This window comes from Eurypyga helias, unplaced genomic scaffold (genome assembly GCF_000690775.1).
Source record: "Eurypyga helias isolate BGI_N326 unplaced genomic scaffold, ASM69077v1 scaffold8854, whole genome shotgun sequence".
In the NCBI taxonomy this organism is placed as follows: domain Eukaryota; kingdom Metazoa; phylum Chordata; class Aves; order Eurypygiformes; family Eurypygidae; genus Eurypyga; species Eurypyga helias.
Window position 1 is genome coordinate 28,048 of NW_010244302.1, and position 27,854 is coordinate 55,901.

Below are 27,854 nucleotides of genomic sequence, written 5' to 3' on the forward strand. Positions count from 1 at the left end.
GACTTTGTCTCTAACGTATGGGATTGAAAGATAAGAAATGTTTTTGTGTTCCAGAGAAGTCTGGGCCTTGCAATGTTTTATACTTCCTGGTTTCTGGCAAGAGGAATGAGGCAGCACGCTTGCCTGACCAGGACTCTTGTGAATGTACAAGGGTTAGTGTCCTCTGGCTGCTTCTTTGGCTCCAGATGAATACTGGAGAAGTGTTCTTTTAAGAAAATGTGGCAGCTTTCAGTATCTTCCATTACAGGAAAGAAGAAATCGTATTTGGGTTCCAGCCATGACTCCATTTATTATACGTGCTGTATAAAGGAACTACTTGCTCTCTACTTTCATCAAGTGAGAGCATTTAATTAAAACACTTGGTGTATTTGCTATAATGCACTGAAGAAATGAAGCAATCTAAGTAAAATGAAGTTATCAGCAGGTTTAAGAATCTGCAATACGAATTGTCCCTATGTAGCAAAGCAAAAAGGCAAACCCCATTATTATTATAACATTTTGATGCTCTCCTGGCTCTGAAAAGGAACCATTTTTCTCTGTTATACAGCTTCCACCTGCTGCTAGTGTATAGAATATAGTACATAGAATATAACAAGTAAAAACAAAAATGCAACCATTTTATTAAAGACACTGTCATATCTTAAAATACAAAAGCTTTAGCGGTTGCTGTGGGAAAAATGTTGAGGCAAAACAGTCAAAGAGAAACGTTAGGCTTAATCTTCATCAAATCATTCTATGGGAAAACAAAAAATGATAGAAGTTTTGAATTATGATTAAATATTTGAATTATGCCATTTCTGCAGGTGCATGCCATCAGACTAAGGTGTCCATACGTCCAGATAAGACCCCTCAATAACCAAACATTACCTCTAGAAAGTTACGTGAAAACAAAAATACATCAGCTAAAACATTAGCTGCTCCATTGGCCTAGACAGTACAGGGGATCTGCAGACCAACACTGGCACCACTGTGGAACACTGGCACAAACTAATATACTCGGCACACAAGACGCCTAGAAAGACACTGCTCTGCAGATGCGTTTCCCTTCCTCTCAGATAGACCCAATTTAGAACATGATTCTTTTCTATGCTCAAAAGTCAGGAAAGATTCCTGCATGTTTCCATAGGAGTGAGAATTAGGACCAAGGCTCAAGTTTCACCTTGCACGGAGATGCTCTTTCATAAAAAGCAAATCTAGCACACATTAACAAGAGCATATTAAGAAAGGATGAGAGGACTTCTTCCAGCAGCCTGACTATCTATAGGGATGGAGTATGAAGTTTAGTGGAAGCATGGATCTTAGCTATCTAGGAATAAACATTGATTCCACGACATGTATAGGTAAAGCTTTGTACAGCAAGGCGTGGTTTGCAGACAAAGCATAACAGAATACACTGTAGGAAGTGTCCTAATAGGTTTAAAACCTACTCTGGCAACACAAGGTTCAAAAAGGTTCCTCATGCATCTTCCTTGAATTTAGCTTCTGGCATTAGACTTACAGCTTTCTTTGACTAAATATATGAAAGATCTGTTTCAATCTATGTAATCTGGATAATTGTATAATGGGTGTTAATTACCAACAAGTGAAAATAAAACATGCTAAAACACCAAAGGATACAAGTAGAAATATTTAAGGGAAAAAAAAAAAAAAAAAAAGGATCCAAAAGAAACATAGGCCTCTAACAAGAGAAGCAGGCAAAAGTTTCACTACTGAATAGATTCCTTATTAGACTGTTAATTTAAAATGCAGTTATTTGTGCCTTTAAACTCTGATTTCTTTCTGGACAACATTTTTGAGTATCACTTCTCACTTCAGACTGCCCAGACTCTTAGTACACATCTCCAACTGGTATAAAAAGAATATTTAAATTGACTGAGCATATTTTTGCATAGTGTAAACAAAGTAGAAATTCATCCTCTGGCTAAGAATCTTATCTAGAGTTTTAGTAAGGAGAAAAAGTGGTTTCCTCAAGAATTGTAACAATCTGTAAACACAAGTTCCTGTCACGCTTAGATGAGCTAATGATAGGCTATTTAAAGGCCATTTATACAATGAGATCAGGAATATTTCCTAATTAAGGAAAGCTGTCAATGTCAAAGACCAGATGCTATATCTCCAAAATCAGGACTGACAGACTAAAATCCAGCATAACAGCTCTTGGATAAAGTCTCTAAAAAGAGACATTGCAGAAAAATTACATACTGTAGCTATCCTAAATCTGTAGCATAAACTGTATTCGAGAGTGTTGGCAAAACTCAGAATGACTATGGAGACGAAGTTAGCATGTGTCTCTTAATAAGATCCCTACTTGCTCCTTGTATTAAACAGGCAGACTAACACCATCAAGGAAAAATTGTAAAGTACAGATGGTATTTATCACAGAATGGTTTGGGTTGGAAAGGACCTTAAAGACCATCTAGTTCCAACCCCCCTGCCATGGGCAGGGACACCTTCCACTAGACCAGGTTGCTCAAAGCCTCATCCAGCCTGGTCTTGGACACTTCCAGGGATGGGGCATCCACAACATCAGGGCAACCTGTCCAAGTGCCTCACCACCCTCTCTGGGAAGAACTTCTTCCTGATACCTAAATCTCCCCACTTTCAATTGAAACCTGTTCCCCCTTGTCCTGTCACTACAGGCCCTTGTAAAAAGTCCCCTCCAGCTTCCTTGTAGCCCCTTCAGGCACTGGAAGGCTGCAATAAGGTCTGCCCGGAGCCTCCTCTTCTCCAGGCTGAACAAGCCCAACTCTCTCAGCCTGTCCCCATAGCAGAGGTGCTCCAGCCCCCTGATCAACTGCTCTTCACAGACTTCAAAAGAGATCACAGACACTCATTCAGCTACTAAAACCACAGCATTCCATCAGTCGTGCTTGGCCAACCTGTAGTCCTGCCCTTGATCTCCACAAGGTCAGGTGATTTCTTCTGCTGCCTAGACTTCAACCAAGTGTCCCTATAGCCTGTGGCCCCACTGCTAATTTCCATTAACAGCCAAGCAGCCCAGCCAAACACACTACAGCTCTTCCTGTTTTCAGATCCCAGATCCTAAGGAAACAGTGAAGAACAACTCCCATCTTTATGCCCAGCACTTCTCTTAAGTCCTTACACACAGCTGGTTCCTCAGGTGAGCTGAAAGGGCAAGTTCCTTCCTATGTTTGTGAAGAATTTAACTCCTTCCAAAACCATACTTGTCTGCAAACAGACTGTTAAATAAACCTATCAGCAGTCTGTTCTAATTGAAAGGAAGGGGGATTAGCCTCCAGTCAGCAAACATGTCTGCACAGAACAGATGGTATCATTCACTTCCCTGAAACGTACCAAGAAACAAGTGAAAAAGTTGCCATGCCCAATAACAGGATTTTATAGCATTAAGGCTGACCAAGACAATAGCCTATTACTACAGCTTGTAAGAATAACAGTTAGCTTCCTTTGGCATGATTTCTTCCCCACTGGCTGCTGAGGACACAGAGTACTCTATCAGTGTTTGGCCTCATAGAAAGGAGCTCAAGGAAACTCCACATGACAGCAGCTGTCCAAAGACACAAGAGGCTCAAGTGTTGCCGATGTTCAGAGGCTGTTCACTGATTTCCTTTTTTCTATGAACTGTAGCAAAAAGGATGAAGGTGGTACTGTGATAGATCAGTACTATTTGAGGTTTTTCCTTCTAAAGTTCAGCAGCCATGAGAACAGCCTTTGCACAGGCTATTTTGTTTTTTAAATTGAGAGGTAACAGCAATATATATGAAGTACACTGCATTTCTTTGTGCTCATCTTTAGCACTGTTTGACTAATGAAGTAGATATCTATGTCCTTATTTATTCCTGTTTATTTCAGCATTTAGCTAAAAGATTCACCAACAGTCCCTTTCATTCAGTGATGCATCACAGCTTCACAGTGAGACCACGCAGACCCTTTTCTCTCCTAAATGATGTGTAGGTTGCCTTAGAAATTTTGGTCAGGACCCATTTCTAACCTCATTCTGCATGTATGATTGTACTCAAATATTATTTATTCCTGTTTTCTTCCCCTACCCTTCCCAACAGTAAATTATTTTTAATTTTGATAATCACTCCATTGTGGTCACTAACATGTTCAGAGAAAGAGTAATGGAAACCATACCTGCACAGGGCACATAAGCTGTTGTTACTAAGAATTATACACTGCCTAAGTGACATACAATCTTTAAAATAAGACTTTGTTTGCATGGATTGATTTCACTCTACTGAACAGCGCATTAACAATTTTTTTTAGCAACAAGTGATTTTTCTAAACCAAGTTTTATTGTTCTTTTAATTTGTAGGACAAAAGAAAACTGCAAGAAGAAATTACACAGAAACGTTTAAAAGTTGAAGAGGAAAAAATGAAACACCAACATTTAAAGGTAAGTAAGGCATTGGATTTATCTAACTAGAGTTAACCTTAAGTTGTTCAGCATAAATAAAGGTTTTGGATTTTGGAATGCAAATCTTTATGCATTTAAGTTGTGCTTTTACTGTCAAATTTTCACAGCATTTTGGAGTCCTGCCAGGACTCCACTTGACTTTAATAAGCATCACCCTTTGAAAAAAACTACACTCAGAAGCTGATGTTATTTGATCACTTTCATGGCATAAAATGAGATCATTACCAGAAATAACTCATAGATGAAAATTAAGCCTCACATTTCAGACTGGGTGTGTTCACTCCTTAATTCCACTACAGCAACCTCAACTGGTACAGGGTGCAGCACAGTCATGATGTCTAACTGCACTTTTTTTTCTGGAAAAAAAAGCACCCTATTATTATTTGGCTATAGCCTTTTGTCAGCTTGTTTCATGACTCCTTGGTAAAATAAAGCTGTTTCTTTGTATATTAAAAAAAAAAAAAAGGCATAGATGCTGCAAGTACTGACCTGAAACATGGCCTGCTAAACTCAGGATTACAAGGTCCAAATTACTAAGAAACCAAAAGATCCACCTCTTTAGACACTTGAAATTGCAGCGATTTATACCCAACACCACCATTCTTTAAATGTTTATTAAATTTTGGCAGTACATATCAATTATGGAGATGAGACAAAAACCTATGCTTCTAGACTTCATATTTTACATACTCTTTTAATTATGTGACTAGATAAACAGTTTCAGGAAATATGTTGAATGCAATAGCAGGAGTGTGGCACATCTCCTTGAGCAAACGTGGAAGAAGCATGTTTAAAACAGATTCCTCTTCAAAACAGATACCTGATTCTGGGTTTCATCCACCCTCCTCTTTTGTGTCAAGCAAAAACAGTGAGAAGTTATGATAAACCAGTTCAGTGGCTCAGGAAAGCCAGTGCAAAAGTCACCCATGCTTAGGTTTTATTGGAAGGTAGTGACCATAAGGACAGGCTTGACCAATTGTGCAATGTCTTGCCTAAAAGAGAGGGGAATATCTTTGCCAAGTCCTGTAACTAATGATATGCAAACACGTGACCGTCTTCCTCCATAATAGTACATGGAGTACTGCAATTTATGTTTCAAGTTTCCATGCCATAAATTCCAAATGACTCTTTTGCCCTTCTTTTAAGAAGGATAAACTGATCTGTGCTAGACAACCAGCTAATCCTCACTACTGCTGTGTGCAGACAGAGTCCTAGGGCAGTTTCTTTACAGATTTAGTACATGCCTCCAGCTAATATTAATAGATAGTATGGAATTTAAAAGTTAAAGACAACAAAAACCCACCTTGCACTTATTCTGAAGATGTTTTATGGAGTTTCACAGAAGCTAAAACACTCCTGAAAAAATATTACTGAAATGCTCTTCCTTTGAAGAGGACAGAGGATGAGATTTGTTTGCCTGTTCTATGACAAATCACACAAATATGCAGAAAAAAAATTTAAATTAAAATCATTCATATTGCATATGAGGTGAATCACCGATCTGTAGAGGAAATTATTCACTTGGCAAAGAGGGATCAAGCAAACATTTAAAAAAATATATATGTTATATGTAGGTACAGTCTATAAATACCTACACATTAGCTATTTGGAGCCCCCAAAACGGACACTACTTTTTCCAACCGAGTACTAAGACAGGCACTTCATACCAGATGCAACATTACTATATGAACATCCTCTGCTTGATGCCCTAGAAGCCTTGTCCTTTAACAAACATTTATGCTTCAGACTAATTCAGGTATTTGAATGAAGTCAAACACCACAAGAATCTAGTGCAGAAATCACTAAAACAGATTTAGACTTCTAAAATGTTACTGAGGGCTTGTTTCCCCAGCAAGTCAGGTTGATTTAGAATCATAGAATCATAGAATCACTAGGTTGGAAAAGACCTTAGAGATCATCCAGTCCAACCGTATCTGTCCGCCGCCCCAAACTGAACACAGTACTCGAGGTGCGGCCTCACCAGTGCCGAGTGCAGGGGGAGAAAATTTCATTCAATTATACTCCTACCAGTTATGCACGGTGAAATCTTGAGCTCCATGACCTATTCAACATAACTCACACCTGTCCCTTAGGAAACTATTGAAGCTTAGTGAATCTCACTGTCATATAGATGTTCCTGTTAACTGGATATCATTATCCTGTACCTCATTTTGTCCTTCACTCCTATTTATAACCCTTAGCAACAGGTTTATTAAAAGGTTGTTTTACTTCATGGGCTTTTTTGGTCATTGGTTTTTGTTTGGTTGGTTTGGTTTTTTTTTTTATTTGTTTTGGGGGGTTTGTTTGTTTGTTTTAAACTTCCTCAATGTAAATAGGAGTCTCTGCTCTGGCTTTCCAATAGCTTTGTCTGCTGTCCCCAAGCTAACTTCTTTCTAGTAAGAGACAAATGAGGTACCATAACAGGTCTAAGTTATCCAGTAAAACCATACTGGAGAAGGAATATTCATTCCCTACAGTTGTGCCTCTACCACATGAAGCAGAGGGCATGCAAGCAAATACACCTATGTGGATAGGGCTTCATGGAACTGAAATAATGGGGGCTGCTACCATGAAGGTACAAGGAAAATTTCATCCTCAAGTAATTCTAGATGACCAGCAACTAATTTTTCCTCCCACCTGGAATCCCTCTCACTGAGGCAACAAGAGAAAGAACCAGAGTTGCCTGAAAAGCATAGTCAGCACTGATTTATGTGTACTATCCAAAAGCTTTTCTAGTTTAGCTTACTAAGTTTTGGGGTTTTGACATGCCTGAACTCCATTAGTGCTACCTTGTAGGTGCTGTCCATACATCTTCTTATTCAAAGAGTTAACAGTGTTGAACTACACCTTCTGTGAAAACAATTTATGCCTCCCCCAACATGCCATAAGGTGAATCTGCTCTGTGGGAGAGCAAGACCCAAACTGAAAACACCTTTACCCTCCAGGGAAGGATGAATCTTCCAGTGTTAGTCCAGACTTGTTAAGAAATGCAGTGAAGTTATAACCTGGAGCACGCATAAGATATTTTTCACAGAATTTGTAGAATATTGTCACAGTACTCCTGATATGGCCACAGACTTTCTTTTGCAAGTGATTGCTTTCCAGCACTATGGCCATTCGCAGTGTCCTACCACATCACTGTGTATAAGTAACCCTCTCCATTAATGTACCAAGTCTAATGCAAAACAAAGTGCTTTCCCGTAGGTGCTGTAACCCATGCACAACCTAGTACTAAGCTAGAGACTCTTTACAGCAGAAGGAAATGTTAGACAGCAGAAAGAACCTGAGACCCCCAAAGGAGCTGCTTCTGCACTGGCTTGTGCCAATGCCTCAGTGAAACAGCCTTGAAACTGCCTGCTGTTCAAAGGCCATTTCCAAACTACACAATGTGTTATTATTTCAAAAGTGGTTAATTAAATTAAAAAAAAAGAAATACATAGCATTTAGTTGGGAGCAGCAGCAAACTATTCTAGGAAAAGGCAAAAATTACACTATTGTGTTATGACTCTATTTAGGGAGCTTGTTTTCTTGGTCCTAAGCCTATATCTAAAGGAAGTTTTTGTTGATTAATGGGTGTTACTGGTTTCTGACGTCTATAGTGCCAGCCCCGTTGTAATTTTCACAAGGAACTATAGATTTATTTTTGGAGACAATAATGCTAGAATAATTCAGCTCTGGTCAGGATTAAAATCTCACTTTTCTAGGGACCCTACTTATTAAAATCTAAACATCTTGATTGAAAGGGAATTGATAACTGTGTTTTCTTCAACTTGAGAAAACAGTACTTTGTGGTCAATAACTGTTGTGCCACCATCAGACTACGTGTACCTTCCAGAGCAGGTAAAACCATTCTATTAAAACCTGCATTTATTTCATCTGAGACTAAAACACAACTGCTAGAAGGTGCTGCCAAGAGATCTTACAGATCTACAAGGATCTGTCTTGAGCAGCCCTTGTTTTGCATAGAATTCCATGGATCCAGTGTTGGGAGAGAGAATACTCTCCTGCAGGGCTAAGGCCACTGTAAATGTTGCTCCTACATTCTGAATTAAAAAAAAAAACAAAACCAACAACAACAAACAAAAAGAACACCACCACAAAAAAAACACCACCACACACACCCAAAAAAAAAAAAAGTAGTACTGCGGAGTGCCACAGAATTCCCAACAAGCCTGTTTTAGCCATAGTTTCTATCACATGCATGTGACACATCAAGCAAGTTGAAAATTGCATTTAACTGCAATCAGGTCCTGTGTGCACCCTCATCCATCAGCTGGGCCTCAGTAATAACCTCACGTATACAGTAAACAGAAAAGTGGAGGAAGCAACCATTTAAGTGACTCAACACACAGGATGCAGGCAGCGATTCCCACAGCTGCTGCAAGCAGCATGGAGGTTAACGCAGCCTTCTCCCCAGTGCTGAGCTCAGGTCTGCCTCAAAGCAGCACTAGGCCAATTTAATCTTCATCTACGTTCTGCAATTAACAAAACTATATAGGCAACCCCCTGCTCCCCAACCTAATATGAAAATCAGACAGCTCAAGGAATCTAAATTACAAATGGAAAATTCATGATTAATTAAAAACCTCACATGCGTGCTTTTTTCTCCTGTTAAAAGAGGTTTTCCTAAGGAGCCCACCTTCTTCCCCAAGGACTTCACCTTCTTTCCTAAGGACTCCCACCTTCTTCCCCAAGGCAGCATCTGGATTTATATTCCCAAGTTAGACTGAAGGAAGTAAAAAGAGCACTAGAAAGTCTGCATGGTTTACAACCTCTAGCCTGGAAGTATGACCTTGTCTCCACAAATATCTTTTTTCCACCAGGAACATTTTATAAATGACTTTCAGATGCAACCTTCCACACTGTAAGAGGCAGCTGTAGGAAGCAATCAGTGTGTACAGCCATATTTTTCAAAATTTCAAAACACAGTGGAGAGATGCACTAACCTGTACACATGCAATACACCCATTTATAAGCCCTGGATTGTCCCTACAACAGCAGTTCTAAATACATAGCAGGTCTGCTTACACACTAACCAGACATCACCAATCCATGCTCCACCTTTCCAGTCCCACTCTTACCCCACACATCCTCACCAGATGAAATAAGGTAGTGAGTTCACTACCATAATTAACCAAGTTCCTTCTAAACTCCAGAGATCACATAACATCACTAAATTCCTAAGGAACTTTTCCCCCTTTACAACCTCATTTAGAGAAACTTTTCAGCTTTTACACCCACTCACAGAATTTATGCAATGCCATGGCCCCAAAAATCACAACTATTGAAATAAAAATATAGCACTTCTGACAGGCCTTTTGCATGAGTCTTACATGTACGGTTTGATACAACTTTTTTTCTTTACTGAGGTCAAAACCACCACTGGATCCACTTAGAAATAAAATATTAATCTGTTACAGGTAGCAACTGACATCCTCTATGTATTTTTTTGTGTGGACTAATAAAGTGGAACATTGACTTAAAACCAAACTCATTAACAACAATCTCAAAACACAAGTGTTTTTTAATATTTCTCTTTCAGTAGCACTTACCACTGTCAGGTTGTCTTACGATAAAACTCAAGAATGTGGATCACGCCTATGGCACCAAGACAAATACAGTAAATGATTGAATACCCTAACTTTGAAAGTACACTTACTTATCTCTATTTTTTCCCCATCAGAAAAAGGTATTGCGAGAAAAATGGCTCTTGGATGGCCTTAGTTCTCTCACTCCAAAAGAGCAAGAAGAAATGGAAAAGCAGAATTGGGAAGATGAACAACGGACTCATGAGCTGGAACAAAACATTTTCAGGTAGGATGGTATCCCTGCCCCTTCTGTCTAGGTTAAAATTGTCCCTTCTTTAAAGTCCTACCTTATTCTGTAAAAGATTAAAATGTCAGAAAGGACTAAACATGCTGTTGGATACACAGAGAAAAGCAATCTTTGTTGTATTTTCTGGTCAGCTAGAATTAGAGAATACACAATGCAAGCTTCCATAAAACGAACTTTATCAAACTGCACAATAAATATCTTACAGAGTATTTGTTTTTCTTATTCCAGACACCCCTTTCATGCTACACTCAGTAGATGTAAGCCCCATAATAAGGGGTTTGCTCTGAGATAGCAATTGTTGAATCAAATTTTCAAAGTAACGGCAAATAGTTTTAAAAGTTCTTCAGTTTCACTAGGTCCTGCACAGCTTTTAATAACTGACTTCTATCGTACCAGAGCCCTTCAGAACAGTACAAGCTGCCTAGCCCCATTAGTATCACTTGCCTTGTTTTCATTAATATTTCGTGCTGTTGTCCTCAATTTATTCCCAGAAGCCTGTGAAGACAAAGAAAGAAAAGGCCTTTTTCTACCTTTTATTAGAGATGCTCCTACAAATCTCCTTGCCTAGTGCCTCCCTACCACATAAGGCTAAGATCAAACTGCATAGGAAGTCTCACATGTGACTCCCTTATTTACTGTGGACATGATTATATGTGCTTATTAGCTGTAGTTAGCCTTTCCCAAATACCACAGGGCTCTGCACACAATCAGCTCCTTCCCTTGGTTCAGGCGTATTGACAGATACCCACAGAAAAGATGGAGTGTTCCTGTTCCTTTAGATTCTGGAAAGGTTCATCGTCCTTTTTTGAGGCTTATTCCTCTAGTTCAGTTCAACAGCATCTTCCTTCATACTCTCCTCTTCCTCCACTGTCCTCCTACACACACCGGTGGCAAAGTTGTCACCAAGGTTACCTCCCACCCACTTCCCTCCCTTACTCCATCTCTCTGACACAAACGATAATTCTCTGGGCTGACAGGCAGCAGCCTAGAGATAGTTTGTCCTGTAATTATGCTGACTTCTCGCTTGAAAGCACTTTTCCCAACAGAACAGCTTTTTGTGCATCTCCGTGGAATTCTTTGTTGCTGTGGTAGGAGGTAGACAGTGTGCTCTAAAAACATCACAGCAAGTTGTGATTGTGAAGATATGCAAGAGGGGTCCCTACAAGTGTGATCACCAGGAAAGAGTTCTGTGTGAGGAAGGACCGGCTCGGGAGCAACAGGGAAGCTGCACTGAGCAACCAGCTCCCCATCAGCCCTCTTGAAGTTCAGCTTTTCTCCAAGCACTGGGAGTATAGATGAGATTTTCAAAGTCCTGCTGACTGAATAAGAGCTGGAGGTTTATCCAAGATCTCCTTTATGCCCTAGCAAATTTGGTGATAGGATATCTTAAAAAAAAAAAAAAAAAAAAAAAAAAAAGAGAGAGAAACCACCACCAACAAAACCACCAAAGTTTTAAAGTCTCAGAAACAAGTAATGAACTGGATTTGGCATGTGGCTACGTTGGGGGAAGGATGCATTTACACTCCTTTTTACATTTTACATGTACACTGTTTCCAATTCCTATGATGAAATCCAAGTAAAGAACAAGCAGTACTACTATAGTGGAGGTCTGTGAACGCCTATGTCACTAAAAAGGAAAGCTGCAGAACTCCCGACATACTGACAGCCTTAGAAACAGTGAAGTATTTTAGCAGGCAGTGTACTGTATCTCCAGTGTCTAAATCTAGCCTGTCACCTCATAACATACTTTTAGGGTTCTCTGCACCTGAGTCACTGCAATTGAGCTATCTCACAGCAATACTGGCAGCAGGTCCCTTCTTGTTCTAATCCTGGGATGACTTGGAATGCAGGATTAGGCCTTAAAAGCCTTCCTGCAATACCAGTTCAGAGATTTCAGCAAATAGGGTTGATTATTCACATACATAATGTCATTTCCATGTCTCGCAGAATCCTGGGTTTGTAACTACAGCTGTAGAGTCTTTCAATACTATTCTTGTAATTATTGTCCTGAATTTGTCATCAGCTCAGGAGCCTTCATTTTTATTTCCTCAGACCACAACCGAACACATATAGTGAGCTTTACTTCTCCGTATTTAGCCATGTAAAATCCTTTTTAGCACGACAAGAATTCATCACTATTACAAATAGTAAAACAGTAATCCAACTAGATCGTCAAACCTGAAAAACCTCCTTTAAATCATTTAGGTAAGTCTGCATAAATTTTTATGTTTACCTGAATTAGAAGCTTACAGGTCTTTTAAAAGACGCCCATAAGCATTTAAAAGAAGATTTCTAAATGCATTTGTGCTTTAACGAAGGAGAAATGAAAGTGCCAAACCCACTGTTCGCCCGCAATTGCTTTCCTAAATCACAACATGGGCCCTGGTATAACATCTCAGTCTGGTTTTTTCCATCTCTATTTTTTGATAATTACACAAACGAGATGCAGATAACACTGTGAATGGGAAGACTGCACATTTAGGACTGCATCACATGACCAAGAACACACATATTATACCCAACAAGGTGGAGGTTCCTCAGCTCATACACTTGATGTATGCTGGAGCCTGTTACAGCCTAACCGTAGAAATGTGCCTGTTACCTTCCCACTAGAATTTTTGTCAGAGCCTTGGTCAACATTCAGCAGCATGTACAGAAAGTACCCATTTTAGAATTCCTTTCCCATGTAGGTGGGATGCAGGGATGAGAAATTTGTTTTGTTGTGCTGGTTTTGGTTGGGGTTTTTTTAAATAATTTATATGCCTGCATTTAGGAGAAATTGATTAAGTATGAATTCTTTTCCTACACAATTCTAGATTCAGTGAATTACAAGCACACGTACTGTTTCTATATCTAGATGGCAGATATTCTGACCATAAAACCAGAAATTTTAATACAGATGAAAATGAAATAAGTTTACTTGCAACTGTAAGCACTACAGTGGAAAAAACTGCAATAAGTGTTTGATTGTAATTGCTGGCTTTTCACCTCATACTAAAAAATACTACTTTTTCCAAGATTCTGTTTTACTACACTTGCTTAATGGAACCTGTGAATGGTTCCTCTTTTATTTTCATATATGTTCTTTTATGGCAATTGATCTTTTTCACAGCAAACTAAGTATTCCCGCAGCTGTTTGTTAATACCAGTATTATCAACTAACTAGTCTTGCCTGTGACCATCTCTGAGGAAGCTCCACCAAATTGCTTTCTCCTTAAAGTGATTCCTACTTCTTGGTGTACATCTGAAATACTTCAGGTTTATCTGTAGTGAAATTATTCAGACAAATTAAATCAGCATAAAATATTAACTGACAAAGAAAATATAACACAAAATGACAGAGTCTTCACTCTTACAATAACAACTTTGCAGGTATAAGGCATGCTAGAAATGAAAATCAGTAGAGAAATGCTCCTAATTATATTCCTGAGCCACCCTGAATTAAGAGAACTTAATTCACCATTGCTGAAGTTTAAAAGACAGTGTAGAGGTTTTTAAGGCCTTGATACAAAAAGAAAGTTCACTACTGAAATACTTACTCTCGTAACCAAACAATCCACAAAACTTAGAGTCTTTGGCAGCTTTTATCTTCACCATAAAGACAAGAGTCAGACTAGGATATTTGATTTTACAGATGGGGGATAGGGGCAGAAGAACATACCTAGAGCAATGTGGGAGCTTCCCTCTGAACTAGGAATTTAAGCAGGTTTAATTCACATCAAGCATCTTTTCTGTAAGTTATACTTCCTACCACTCCGCATAGGCTGTCTAGCAAAAGCCTCTAGAAAACATCCATGGTGCCTTCCAGATATATTTTGCTTAGACATACCCATCCCAGTTTCAATCCAGCCAGCAGTGGTACAGAAACCTAGTAATACAGAGTTCAGCATGAACAAAGGCCACTGAAAAGTACAAAATAAGCAGCAGAGAGTACTTGCACAGTGCTTTTGCTATGCCACAGACAGCACCCAAGTTAACGTAAGTTATGTGTGCAGTCATAGCTTTGACCTGCCCGGTAAATCAGAGATTGCTAAACTGATCATGTAGACAAGTGTCAGGCAGCAACAGTAAGACGTGTTGTTGAGCAGCTCAGTAGAATTCTTTCTTCTGGGCATCTGATTACTAAACTTCACTTGATTCAGATAGATTCTGTACATTCCGATGATTATTTTGTGGGGGTTTTATCATCAGTTAAAAAAATTTGTATCACTTTAAAAGACATTCTGAATACCCTTAGACCAGTCATTGGTTGTTTCTGCTGAGAGGACAGTCACAAATGTAGGCAGATCATTTCCAGTAGTGTCATGGACCTTTCCATCACCCTCCCAAACGGGAACTCTGTTCTGAAACATTCTTTACTCAGTTATCAAATAGAGCTAGTGTAGGTCTGCTAAATACTATGGGTTTCAGTATTTTTTGATAAAAGGGAGAGTTCCATTCTTTGTCTCAACAACAGAACAGTGAACAACGAGTGGCCCAAACCACCTTGCAGACAAGTATCTGAATGCTCTGGTTACAGACAAAACCAGCGTTTATATTATCTGTTCTCTTCACCCTCGTTGCACGTTGGGGGTTACAGTGAGCCAAGTGAGCATGTCAGCATACACGCTGAATGCAGAATTAGGACTCCCATTTTCTCATTTAATATTCAGTAAGTTGCACTCATTCTTGATGGAATCAGTTGCTAACCAACACACCTAAAAACAGACAAACCTATTCAGTGGTTTGTAATGTGATACCTGAAGGCAGACAAAGGCTGGATGGACTCCAGAGCTGCTAAAGCATTTGACTCACCTCAGAACATGTGAGGGCTTGCTAAACTGCCTTTTCCTCTCAGCCCAGTATTCTCCAGGGCGGTACCCTCCTACCTGCTCTTCATTCTTAAGCCGTTCATTTTAATTCTGGGGTGGCGGCGGTGCCAATGCTGGCAGATTAGATGGTGGCCAGCAGCAGTCAGGTATGCTCTGCAGGAATTTCTTAATTCAGCTACTACTATGACAAGGGAAACCCCAGTGTCGTGGTTTAACTCCAGCTAGCAAAATACCATGATTATTACTACCAGTTTAGTAGCTTAGCTTCTAAGGTTCCTTCTTTCACCTGCACCTCCATACTACTTATTTTCCCCTCTCAAATAATGAGCACTACTCAAGGACAGAATGACAAATACCGAAATTATTGATTTAATACAGTAGGTATGTCATATTTCCATTTTTCTACAAAACACAGCAGCACTGTTTCTTAGAATTGCTAGCACAGCTGCTAGACCCTTTCAAGACAAATACAAACTGTAACTTCATAAGAAAGGTCACTGATTTAAACACACCAGAACAAAACTAGCATAACTTTTCAACTGCACGAAGTCAAAAGGGTTTTGATTTCTCTGAACTACAGAAATTACATCTGTAAAAGATTGCATCTGTTAAGTTTCCTTTCAATAAATTCCAGCATGCACACTCATAACATCTCTGAAAATGAACCCTAAGATCTACGTCTATATGGAAGTACAAGTGCAAAAGAGATACTTAGGGTCTATACGCCATTCCCATTATATGGGTAGAAGCGTTTTTCACTAAATCCACTGAGCACTGAATCAGCCCTCTGAATTACCATATGAGTGGGTGTCTGTATGGGTGTGACAGCATAAACAAGCTTAAATAATTCTTTCATTGATCTCCCAGATAACCATGAGGTTTATCATCTTTGATTTATTTGGGGATGTATTTTCCTTTCTCTCTCCCCATCTCCCCACTTATTTTTTTCATTAAATAAACAGAAGAGGAGGAAAGGTATCTAGTAGTGTTTAGAGTCCAGACTGAAATAAACCCATAGCAAAGGTTAATGATACTACAGCTCATTACGCTTCTGTGAGCTTTTAATGATTAATTTTCACATTATGATAATATTACAATCAAGCCTCATGTAAAAATACAACATTTGAATATATTAAACAAATACCATTGTGTAAGAAGTGCAAAAACATGGTCATTGCATTACTTTCTTTTATAGCCCTACAAGAATATTCATCCCTCTCATTATAAAATTTTTAAATTTTAGCACTATAATCGGTACCTTTGAGCAGGGGACTAGGCGCACCTTGTGTTACCTGCTTTTAAATATATTTTTTTTAGCTTTTACTTTAATCCTGAATGCATTTTTTTTTTCACATCTGAGTTCTGAGGTCTGTGATGCCACTGACACAAGCCTATGTAGTATCCTATTATTGTAGCTCTACAAATATGAGTTTAAATAGGGTAAGAGCCACAATGTTAATTCAGACTTTTCAAGCAGTCACACAGAAGGAGATAAATAACGCTTCTCTGCCAGCGAGAAACATAGATATAACATATAACAAAAATGTGAGGGAAAGGGAGCTGAGACTTAAATAATGTACAAACCTACAGCAGAAGTCAATAGCCCAAAATAAATATTCACTGTTGAGCTCCAATATCCCTTTTACATTATGCTAAAGGGCTTTTTAAGAAAATAGTTAGCCCATCAGCCAAGTCTTAACTGGCAAAATACTTCTGATTTGCACTGCTAAAATCTGACAAAGATAAGTCAACTCCTGAATATCCTGCTGTTTAGAGAACAGCCGGTGTTAGTATATTTGGTATTTGTAAGAAGTAGGCTTCAAGTCTTCGTAAGCCAAGCTCTCACTGACTAGATCTGGGTATATCAAGGCTCCTCCTCTAATAAATAGACCCTTAACAATGGTTTCATAGTGTTGGAAATCTCAGCTAATTGCAATCTTAGAAAGTGATTGCTATTAGCACCTGATACAACATGTATCAGGTAGAAAACTATCCAGTTTTCTCTTGCAAATTCACTGGTAATACTTGTGAGGATACTACCTGAGCAAAGACTGCAAACATTAACCTTCCCAGCTGCTTGTCTTAGCTGTGTTTGAGCAGTGTGTGTGTCTTATGACTACTGTTCAGCTGAAAAGGAATGCTTTCCAGAAACAAGATTTCAGCACTTTTCCCAGAGAATTAAGTACACAAAACACCAATGAATGACTAAGAAGGACACATATATGTCTGTAAAAGCCTTAGTACACAGCCTCAAAGAGGAGTCCTTAAAAACATCAGTAAGTCTGTAGCTACACAAGCTCTGGTCTAGGATATCAGGAACACTACAACAACCACTCCACATCAACACTATTTGCATTTTTAATCAAGAGCTTTTCCGTAGCATCCTCCTGCTATGCAGGTTGCTTAGTTTTCAAAATCCACACAATTATGAAATTATCCCTTCATAGAAGCAGCCAGCAAAGCACATCACTATTATGATTTCTAGCTGTATAAATTTTCATAAAAATTAGCTGAGCTGGTTTATCTACAAAATGTACTTGCAAATATCATTATCAAAAAAGTGAAATCTAAATGCAATTTTATTTCCATTGTTAGAGGTGGTTCTACTGGAATTACAGCTTCTAGTTATAGATCATCTAAAATATTCCTCTCGGGCATCCTCATGACTAGAGTTTGCCTACATATATAAAAATATAGCATATGAGGTGATTTATTCTAGCCCTTTAAGTACTACAAGGTACAAGAACACTCTTCTGAGTTCCTTACAACAAAAGAATTTTCTCCTTTTCATCATGTGTACAAGTGCACATACGAAATCAAGAGACAAAGTCATAACCCTAGTGTCTGTATTCTAGATTCCTACATCTCAAATTACAATGTATAAATCACATGTCTCGATATATTGTAGGAGAGAAAATTTGCTTAGAGATGAGGAAATGCAGTGGAGGACTGTATTCCTTATCTATTCCTTCCTGAAAAGGAAATTACTTCATTTCAGCCACTGTTTTCAAAGTAGGCTCAGAAGGAACCTATGGCAGGTACAGTTTGTTTTGGTGGGGTGTTTTAAGTTTTGGGGTGGGTTTTCTCCATTTTCTGGGGTCTTTTAAATGAGAATAATTATTTCACAGTATTTCCTGATGCACGTAAAGTTATCAGCTGATCTCATATTAGAGCAAAATTTGTCAGGGTAAGTAGAACCAGCCCCACTAATGTCCATATTTACAATGTTTTGAATCGGAAATGTTGTTCTCTGCCTGGCATTAAATCAAAGGGAATTATGATTGCAGACTGGAGAAGGAAATTGAGGACCTGGAAAGAGAAGAAATGGAAGTCTCAGCTAAGGAAGAAACAGTTTTAAAGAAACTTAAGTCTGTTGAGAAGACAACAGAAGACATAATAAAGGTTAGTGCCAAATTATTCCAGAAGTAGAATTCATTACTTGTTCATCATAATAACCAGGGAAAGGGGAACTAGCTGGATCCTGTGATTGGTCACGAGCTTTTGTCTAAAGTGACTAGTTCAAATACAAGAGGGGTCAGGATGTTCTACTGCTCAAGCACCCAAATGTCTCCATTTGCTTGTTTATGGGGGGTGGGGAAGGAATTCCTATCATTATGCATCTATAGCACAAAAAAACCAAACCAAAACAAAACAAAAACCACCAGAGCACTGACACCAACCAGCATCTGTGCATCTTAGCCAGAGACAGACATAACAGAGGCTGACATTGATACTCCTTCAACCCAGCTAAACCTCATCATGCTTTCCCAAGTCCCTGAGCAAGGTTATAGTGAAACACGACTTAACATCATCAACCATCAGTCTTTATCAAGAGGTCATTTTGATACTTGAAAATCATCTTAAACTGTCTCAAAAATTATACTAAAGAAGCTAACTTCAGTTCTCCAGTTGTTCTTACACACACACTCCCTCTCTCATCAGCACAACTGGAAAGCCAAAGTAGAGCCTTTGGAAGTCTTTGAAGCCAACCAGCTTGGGCCAGTGTGAGGCTGTCTCACAGATGAACACTGTAATGTCATGTCCTTCCCTGTATGACTTGGAATCACATGGGCAAAAAAAAACCCAGGAAAAATTCACTTCTTCCCTTGCCCTGCTCCAACAGAACAGGTTCCCCTTTTAGCTCCTTCTCAGTATGAAGCCATACACAAAAAAAAGTTAAAACTGTCAGGTAAAGCAAAGTACCATTGAGTTAACATCTTAAAACTGACAAATCACATTTATTGTTAATGGTTCTCTTTCCTAGACTGTGAAGAATGAAAAAGCAGGAATTGAAAAAGGTATGTTTAGTAAAAAAAATAAATTTAAAAGTGTTCTTGTAGAAGTTAGTGAAAACATACTAAATGTTTGGCGGATCATCTTTATGCAGAGGCAGACTACGTATATGCCAGCATTCCTGACCTTCCCAAGTATTTCAGGCCTTCTGCACTGAGAAGTGCAGCACACGCTGCCACGGATGATGAAGAAAAGAGAAAAGGTACTGCTTATTAGTACATCCAAAGAGTATTATGTGCAAAGACTGCCTATAGATTAAAAAGAGAAGCATAAACATTACAGATATGGGACAATGCTGTAATCATTTAAGCTGTGTTATGTAATCAGTGAGGTCATCAGAGCTGAGAGGTGGAACAATGGTGTAAGGTATGTGCCGCTGAGAATAAGGATCAAGTGTTTTTACGACATTGACACTTCTTTCCAGCACTTTGTTCTTCTACCTGGCATAACTAAGTAGTTCCTCCCTTCATATCATACATTTCACATTTTCCATCTGCTTACACCCACTGGGCAGCCAGCAACAGTCTGGTTGCTTCCAACTACTACAAAGCCTCCTAACCCTTCTGAGTGCCCAAGACTAGTCTTGTAGCATGCTGAGCTCTTAACTGCTCTTTCCCAGCACACCACCAGAGGCCAAGGTTCAATCTGCCTCAGCCAATCACATAATGAAAACTGGCTCCTCAGCAGCTTATTTTTCCTCACAGATTAGATCCAAACAACAATCCGCTTCAAGTTTGGACAGAATGGAAGGAGGCATTCAAAATGAGAATCCAACATATTGGTTATGTATGTGATAATTTCACATATCTGATTATTCATTCAGACAGTCATTCTCTATCACTGTCAGAACTCTTCCGTAGTATTTCTTGCTGCTGCTGCATTATCAGTTAAAGCACTTGTTTCTTTCAACAGCATTGTTTGCCATGGAAATTAGAGTTGAAAAAGACATGAAGACAGGAGAAAACACAGTGTTATCAACAATACCTCTCCCCTCAAAGGAGTTTAAAGAGACAGGAATTAAAGTCTATGACGATGGCAGAAAGTCAGTCTATGCAGTGTCCTCAAATGGCAGCACAACACAAAATGGGATGGATGAACTTGCTCCTGTTGAGGTGGAGGACCTGCTACGGCAGGCGACAGAAAAAAATTCCCAGTCTCCCACAGAGTATCATGAGCCTGTGTTTGCAAACAAATTTTGCAGGCCAGTTACTCCTCAAAAAGACAAATTAGTCCCTGGACCAAAACCAGAAGACACTCATAGAAGAGATATTAATGGATTTAACAATCAAACAGAATTCTCCTGCAAAACGGAGCCCTTTATGCAGCAACATAAAGAGAATGGGCTTGATCTTCCAAAGTTAATACAGCCAAAGCCTCCCTCTCCACAACTGTCCCATTCAGAGAAGAAAGTGCACACTAATCCTGAGAACAGAATAGATAATGAAGAAAAGACAGCTGCACATGAGGAACTAAAATCTTACCAGCCTACAAGAGAAAGGCAAAATGAAACAAGGCTTTTAAGTCCCTGCCACCTTAATGAAACATCCCCTGCATCTCAAGATGAAGATAACGTTCAGTACAGCATTGTCCAAGCTGTACCATGTTATGTGGATGATTCTGAACCAGTAACAATGATTTTCATGGGTTATCAGCATATTGATGATGATGCAGAAGCAGACCAAAAGTTGTCACGATACGATGGGGTTATCCGTGCAGAATTAGTCATCATAGATGATGATGAAGATGACAGCAAATCTGAGAAACCAGCATATCATCCCATAGGTCATTATAGTCAGGTTTATCAGCCACCAAGCAGGAAAACCACTGAAGTCCCACAGACAAACCCTGTCAGCCATCTGGGTGCGAGCCTGAACAAGGTACCCCACAAAAATTCCATCTCTCTGCAAGAACAAGAGGAACGCTTAAGCTCACCAACACACTGCGCTCATCTTCACAGCCAGGTATCTGGAGATGGTACCGAAGATCCCTCCCTAACAGGTAACGGAAAAGGAAAATCATGTCACTGCTGTTCGCTTATGTAGCAAACTGGTAGTACTCTTTCCTGCTAGCAACGATTTCACTTTACCATTTGGATTGTTTCATGGGACTAATATACAATTACTAATAATTTCTTTTGCTCTTATTTGTTAACAAACGCCAATCTGCATTTTGGCACTGTTGAATTATTTCATCTTTAGCAATGCACTAGTTAGCTCATTTTCCAAATTTTGACATGCTATCTCAAAAAAGCCATTTCTGTAACCTTCAAAGATTCAAACTGGTTCTCTTTCAAGTGACAGAAGTTCCATTAATGCTACCTCAATTAGCAGAATTAGTTTTCATTTCTACCAGCTAACTAACAGCATTGCTTCTTAACACTGCCACCACAATGGAATGTTTTTGTGCCTATCATCTGCATTCTAACGACTTCCTGGATAATCCAAATTGCTCCTTAAATCAGAAAGACTGTTTAATAACCAGCTTTACTTTGCTTTTTTCTGGAATCAGCACTGCTCACCTTGCCTTGAAAACGTTTATGCCAGTTTTAACTTTTTTTGTTAACCTGAGTTAGATATTTTTATAGCCTCTGAAAGACAATGAAACAGTTTACATCGCTACATGTGGTAAATCCATATAGGTCATAGTGTTATTTTTTTACCACTTTTTATACTCTAAGGTGTCTATTTCTTACCATGACATTTTGTAATACAAGGTTGAAAGAACAGCAGCAAGATCTTCCAGAAAAACGGAAAGCTCTTCTTTATGATTATGTTGCAATTTATTTTGTACGTGTTAAAGTGCATTTAAGTATATTTACAGAGCAGTAGATTTCAGGCATTAGGCACATTCCACTTCAAGGTCACTACACTCTGCTTGAACTAAAGAAAGATCAGGGGTCCTGATCCCATATTCTCTCTCCACTCCTCTCCCAGTCTGTATTCTGAATAACTTTGCAATTTGGCAGCAAAAGCATAAGTTCAGGCCCTGACTAAAGCTGCATTGGCAGCCCTGCGTTTCTTTACAATACAGGTAAAGCCAGGAGAGAGGGTGGTCATTGGATCATGTAAGGAGCTCTAAGAATTTTTGCCTCAGGAAAATTAGGAAGAGCAGCTCAGTGAAGGCTCTCAGTTTACAGGAGTATCATCATCACGCAGCCACACAGACAGCCTGAAATATCACAGCAGTGCTGCCCATCCTGTCTGATCAACAAGGCCCCTGAACTTTTCTATTGGATCACGTAAGGAGCTCCAAGAATTGCCTCAGGAAAATTAGGAAGAGCAGCTCAGTGAAGGCTCTCAGTTTACAGGAGTATCAACATCACGCAGCCACACAGACAACAGCCTGAAATATCACAGCAGTGCTGCCCATCCTGTCTGATCAACAAGGCCCCTGAACTTTTCTGTCAGGTGACAGGACCTTTGTTTCTTGCAAGCATCAATCCTATCATCTGTGCACTTCCCTGTGTCCTCCAGGACCAAGGGGTGCTGCCAGCAACTCTCATACCAGCAACTGAAGCAGAAATAGCTGATACAGGCAAGATAAAACACTCCAGCAACTGCTCCAGCCCAGTATATTTTGGGGACGGTCTTTTAATTCCCCCATGACATATGTACAGGCATATAATGGAGAAACAGCACCAACCCACCCACCAGCTGGTTGCTACTGAAACCATTCGTTCATCCTACACCTACAGCCTGCTGCATGGGTGCCCCTGCACAGATCCCAGGAAAGATTTCCAAGAAGTAACTTTGAGCTGGCAGTACCATTCAGGTGAGCCATGTACAGGCCACAGGAGGTTAGCTGAGCACCTCTATCTTTGTTTACTGTTGTCTCCTGAAAGAAGGTGTGAAACATCTTTCCCTGCCACTCACAAACACTCTCCAAACAATTTGGGTTCTCTCTCTTGAGGTTAGTGGAAAACAAATACTGACTTTCAGGGAAGAGGAATAAGTGTAAATCTAGCAGACATTGGAGAATCTGTTCTCTTAATCTGTATTTGGTTTTATCCATCTACTTACAAGTATTGTACTCCACAGAAAATAGTCAGTTAGGAAAAAACTGGTCCCAAGTAAAGTAAAAGCACTTCAGCAACTGCCTCAACAATACCCCCCAACAGTCAGCACTGCCTCCAATTGAGTGTCTTAAGTGCCCAGTAAAATTTGGAGCTAAGCCTCTTTATACCTCCACCTTTTTATTGCTAGTCCCTGGGACATTTTGATCAGTGGCAAAAGCCAGGAAGTGACTCAATTTTTCCCAAGCAGTCCTGTAGTCCTACTGCGACTTCTATAAAGGAAACAAAACTAAGATGTCTCTTAAATCTAGAAAAATGTATTACAGAGCTGTTTCTTAGGGAAATAAACAGTTTTCAAAGCAGCCACTGAAGCCCAGCCTAGGAAGTTCACTCTAAACACCACCAGTGAAAAGAGGGGAGTCAATTATTTTTGATATCTCATTGTTCATTACTAAAACAAACCGTACAACAGAAAAAAACCAATCCTCTCTGAAATGAAAGCTTTGGGAAGCAGTTGCAGCATTTGAACATTAAACAAGCACTGAGGACTCCAAATGAGAATGGAAAGCAAGGAAGCACAGGACAGACCAGGGAGACAGTCCCTTCTGTAGTAATCCTGCTTTGGGAAAGAAATGAACCTTTAGGGCATGTTACTGAAAAGGTTAGCAATGGTCAAGGACAACTCGGAGGTAAAGGAATTATTCCATGTGCAAATCTATATTGAGATAGATCAGATTAAGGTAGGAGCTTTCAGCATGACCCCAAACTGCCAAATGCAAGACATACCTCTTTCCATAGGGGAGCATTTTTCCTTTCCCCATGAGCTTGCTGGGAAACTAATATCACAAAGATGTGTCCTCAGAAAAAACATAGAGAGAAGGATGACATTGCTATAAATTAGGACACCAATGTTTTGCATTATTAGAATTTAATTTCTTCTTTAAATTTCAGTCAAATGAATTAGTGTGCAAATGTTTTGAAGATTCAATACTCATTAGGGAAATCGAAAGTCCTCACAGGGAACAACGTCTAGACATAGTGGAATGAATAAGGAAAGGAAAAACGGAAGCTGAGTAGGCAGTAAAACCTACTAACAGTGTGGAACAGGTTCTCGTGGGACATAAAGATTCGAGGCTTTTGACAGGTAGCTAGCCTAGATGAGGTAATTGTTTTCCTTACTCCTGGAAGCTGTGCAACCTTCAAAAACACAACAGAGACTTAGCTCCATTTGTGCTGAAGAAAGTAATGAACAACAAAACTTTTTAATAGAGAAAGATTCATACATGCCATCTGTTCCTGTAAAGCACAGAGCAAGACAAAACCAGACTATTGGCTGTTGTTCTCTCAAATCACAACCAGGACTTGAATCCTTCAGAATCACTTGGTCTGCAAAAAGTACACAGGGTCTTTGTAAGAGCTAAGCTTAACATCAGCAGCACTGTGATATAAAGTTACACTCAGATGCTTCTGATTTGCAACAACTTCAACATTCAAGACATAACTCAAGTTGGACATAAGCTGACATGCATAAATCAAGTAAACAGCTGCTTTGACCCCTTGTCTCTCAGTACAGAGACACATGCAGGATGGAGGAATGAGATGCTATTTTGGGTGACTCTTCAAACTAACAGGTCAGAGAGCTGGAGATTATTCTCACTGCATTTTAAGATCAGCTACATGGTGGGGGAAGGCTCTTACATATCAAACAGCAGCATTATATTGCTGTTCTAAAAATAAACTCCACATTTAATCACCTACCCTGCACTGTCACTTTCAAACTAAGCCACATTACATTATACCCAGTTACAGACAATAGACGTACTGATGTTTAAACTGATACTAAATTATTCCATCAGACTTAAATTGGGAATATGACTAACTCCCACTCTGACTCATTACAGTGGGAGGGGGGGAAGTTTTGTGTGAACATCAACACATGAAATAAAAGCTTCCAAAACAGTTACAGCTCCCACTGAGGAGTTTAGTTTAAACAAAGAGTTTGTTTAATTATTGAAGCATCCTTTTCATCTGTCAGCATCTAGCCAAAGACAATATAATCTGTCTGCAACACCTTAGTGAAGGTAACAAAAACAGTTAGAAAAGAGCTGTGCTAATTTTCAAATAGCGATAATGGAGTAATTTTTTAATATACCTGCTTTACTGTGAAATTACCAGAACTAATGCCTTCTACTGATTTATTTCTATAACAATAAAACAATGCTTATTCTGCTGGATTAACCACCTGAGGTACGTATATTCTTCATTTTTCTAAATAAGAAGATTTAGCATCAGAAACAAAGTTAGTCTTAAAATGCAATGGCTTGCCTTTTTTCTTTTTTTTCAGCTCTGAGGATGAGAATGGCAAAGCTGGGGAAAAAGGTGATTTAACAGCTGTAATGACAAGGAAGTAAAATTTACTATCCAAAGCAGAATAAAGCGAAGAAGAGTTTCTTCAACATCTTTGGATCATATTGCTTGTTTTGCTCCTCTGTTTTATGCATCTGGGTTATCTTGCTCTCTGCATAATCCAACAAACTTTAACGGATTTGACTAACTGCTGCACACAAATAAATCACATCCTAGATTTTGCTGAAAATAGTGGAAAGTCGCCCAAGACCATAAATGTAGCGTATATCCAAGTATGAAGACATGTGCATACCTGTTCCCACAATGGGAAAATGTTGCTACATACACAGAGCAGATAAACACTCATCTCCACTGAACTTCACAGGACATTGTTTCACTTCAAAGTGTGCCAATCTACCCAATTCTGATTGAAAATGCTGTCCCAGCATTTTTCTGTTAACAGCATTGGTCAATGAAAAACTAAACATGAGATAAGAGCAGCAAGAAATGTAAATATGAAAGCTGGTTTCCAAACATACAACCTTGGTCAAAATTCAAAGCATTCCTTTTTAAGTGACAGCAAAACAAACAAAAATAGTAAAGTCAGCATTTAAATATTTAGCCACTTCTAGAGCTCCACAGTCCACCTACCCTTCTATTTTCAGTATGACAGTATAGCCGTCCTCACGCCCTGCTCCCTTCCACATGCCACGTACATGCTGCCCACCCACAACTTCACATACTGGTCCTATGCGTAACACTATGAACAGCCTGACCTCCCAGGCATGGTTTCATCTCCTAGCTTGCTACAGAAAGCCTGCTTTTCCAGGAAATTTATTGCCAGACTGGCAGTAACAGTCTTAAAAAAACCCAAAAACAAACAAAAAAACCCCTGCTTATCATACAGGTTTCAGTTGGCCAGGGAGGCTAAAATTAGTGCAAGCCTCCCATCACAAATACTGAGTTGCCAATGGCTTGTCCTGCAGCTGCCACACAAAGTCTGTTAGAGGTGCAGCCGCTGCTGGGAACAGCTCTCCAGCAAGGCCCAAAGCTCCCACCAAGGAACAGGTCGTTTCTTTCCACATGAGGGAGAAGCTAAGTGCCCTTAAAGCAGCCATAAGGTATAATTACAGTTAGAAAAATCACATGCCAGTCAGTTTTCCCCCCGCCAGGTACATAGTTCCTGGGGGAAGGGACCCATAGCACTACATCCTTACATTCAAATCAGTACGATAGCTTTATTTTGCTAGGTCTTAGCCTGACTTGAATCATTAAACAGGTAAAGCTCAGGTTGTGTTACTCTAGTATAGCTGACTTAAATTATGCACCAGCCAAAAATAACCATAACTTTTTTGCTGGTCTTCCTCCAAAGCAGGAAACTGAAGCTACTACCTCACCCAGAGGAACAATGGCAGTATCAGCTGACTTGCAGCCTCTGAACACTTGGTGGCTTTCAGTCTGAAGTGGGTAATAATCTCAGATTTCAGGATTCGTCAGGGACGGTTGTCTGGAGAGTGCAATAGTAGATAAGAACAAATAAATTTAACTGTATTATACTTTCTCAATGTCTAGCCTCTTTTGGGGGGTTGTTTTTGTTGGATTTTTATAGTGGGTCATCCCTCCCCCCCCCTTCTGTTTCTTCTGTTATTTGTTGGTTCTGAGAGCAGAGGGAATTACCCTCAAGTTTGGTTTGTTTTTGTTTGTGGGTTTTTTTTTAAATTATTTTTCTTCTTAAAGGCTCTGAACAGGAGACACCAAAAGAAGTGAGAGAGTAGGAGAGCGATAGGAAGTAGTCATGACCAGTTTTCGTAACAGCAGCAGAATGCTATGGACACTCAGCCCCTGACTTCCCCAGCAATCTGTGCTATTAAAATGAAATGATCTTGAAAAGGGGGAAAAAATGCTGCTGCCACCTTATTATTATTCAAAGTAGTTGTTAAAAAAATAAAAAAAGGGATACTGAAGACAGACCACAATAGTGAATAAGTAGTAAATGTACAGGTGCAATTCACTATCAATGCACAAGTAGAATGAAAAAATAGAAATAGCCCTAACCATAGACAGCACAGTAAGCAGCTGTTAAATTGGTGTTACGGGCTAGGAAGCAGAGCACTTTGGCATGAATTTAGACAGTCCTCTGAAAACCTCAACTCCATGC

At 39.4% G+C, this 27,854-nt stretch overlaps 1 protein-coding gene across 1 annotated transcript in view; it reads left to right on the forward strand.

The window, feature by feature from the left end:
- Positions 1–25,738, forward strand: part of PALMD (palmdelphin) — a 48,490-nt gene extending 22,752 nt beyond the window's left edge. Inside the window, exons 3-9 of the mRNA XM_010149696.1 lie at positions 4,298–4,378; positions 10,083–10,213; positions 18,333–18,447; positions 19,310–19,343; positions 19,433–19,540; positions 20,251–21,336; positions 25,695–25,738. Coding sequence (XP_010147998.1) covers positions 4,298–4,378; positions 10,083–10,213; positions 18,333–18,447; positions 19,310–19,343; positions 19,433–19,540; positions 20,251–21,336; positions 25,695–25,738 — 1,599 coding nt within the window. The remainder of the gene's footprint in view (positions 1–4,297; positions 4,379–10,082; positions 10,214–18,332; positions 18,448–19,309; positions 19,344–19,432; positions 19,541–20,250; positions 21,337–25,694) is intronic.
- The last annotated feature ends 2,116 nt before the right edge of the window (positions 25,739–27,854 follow it).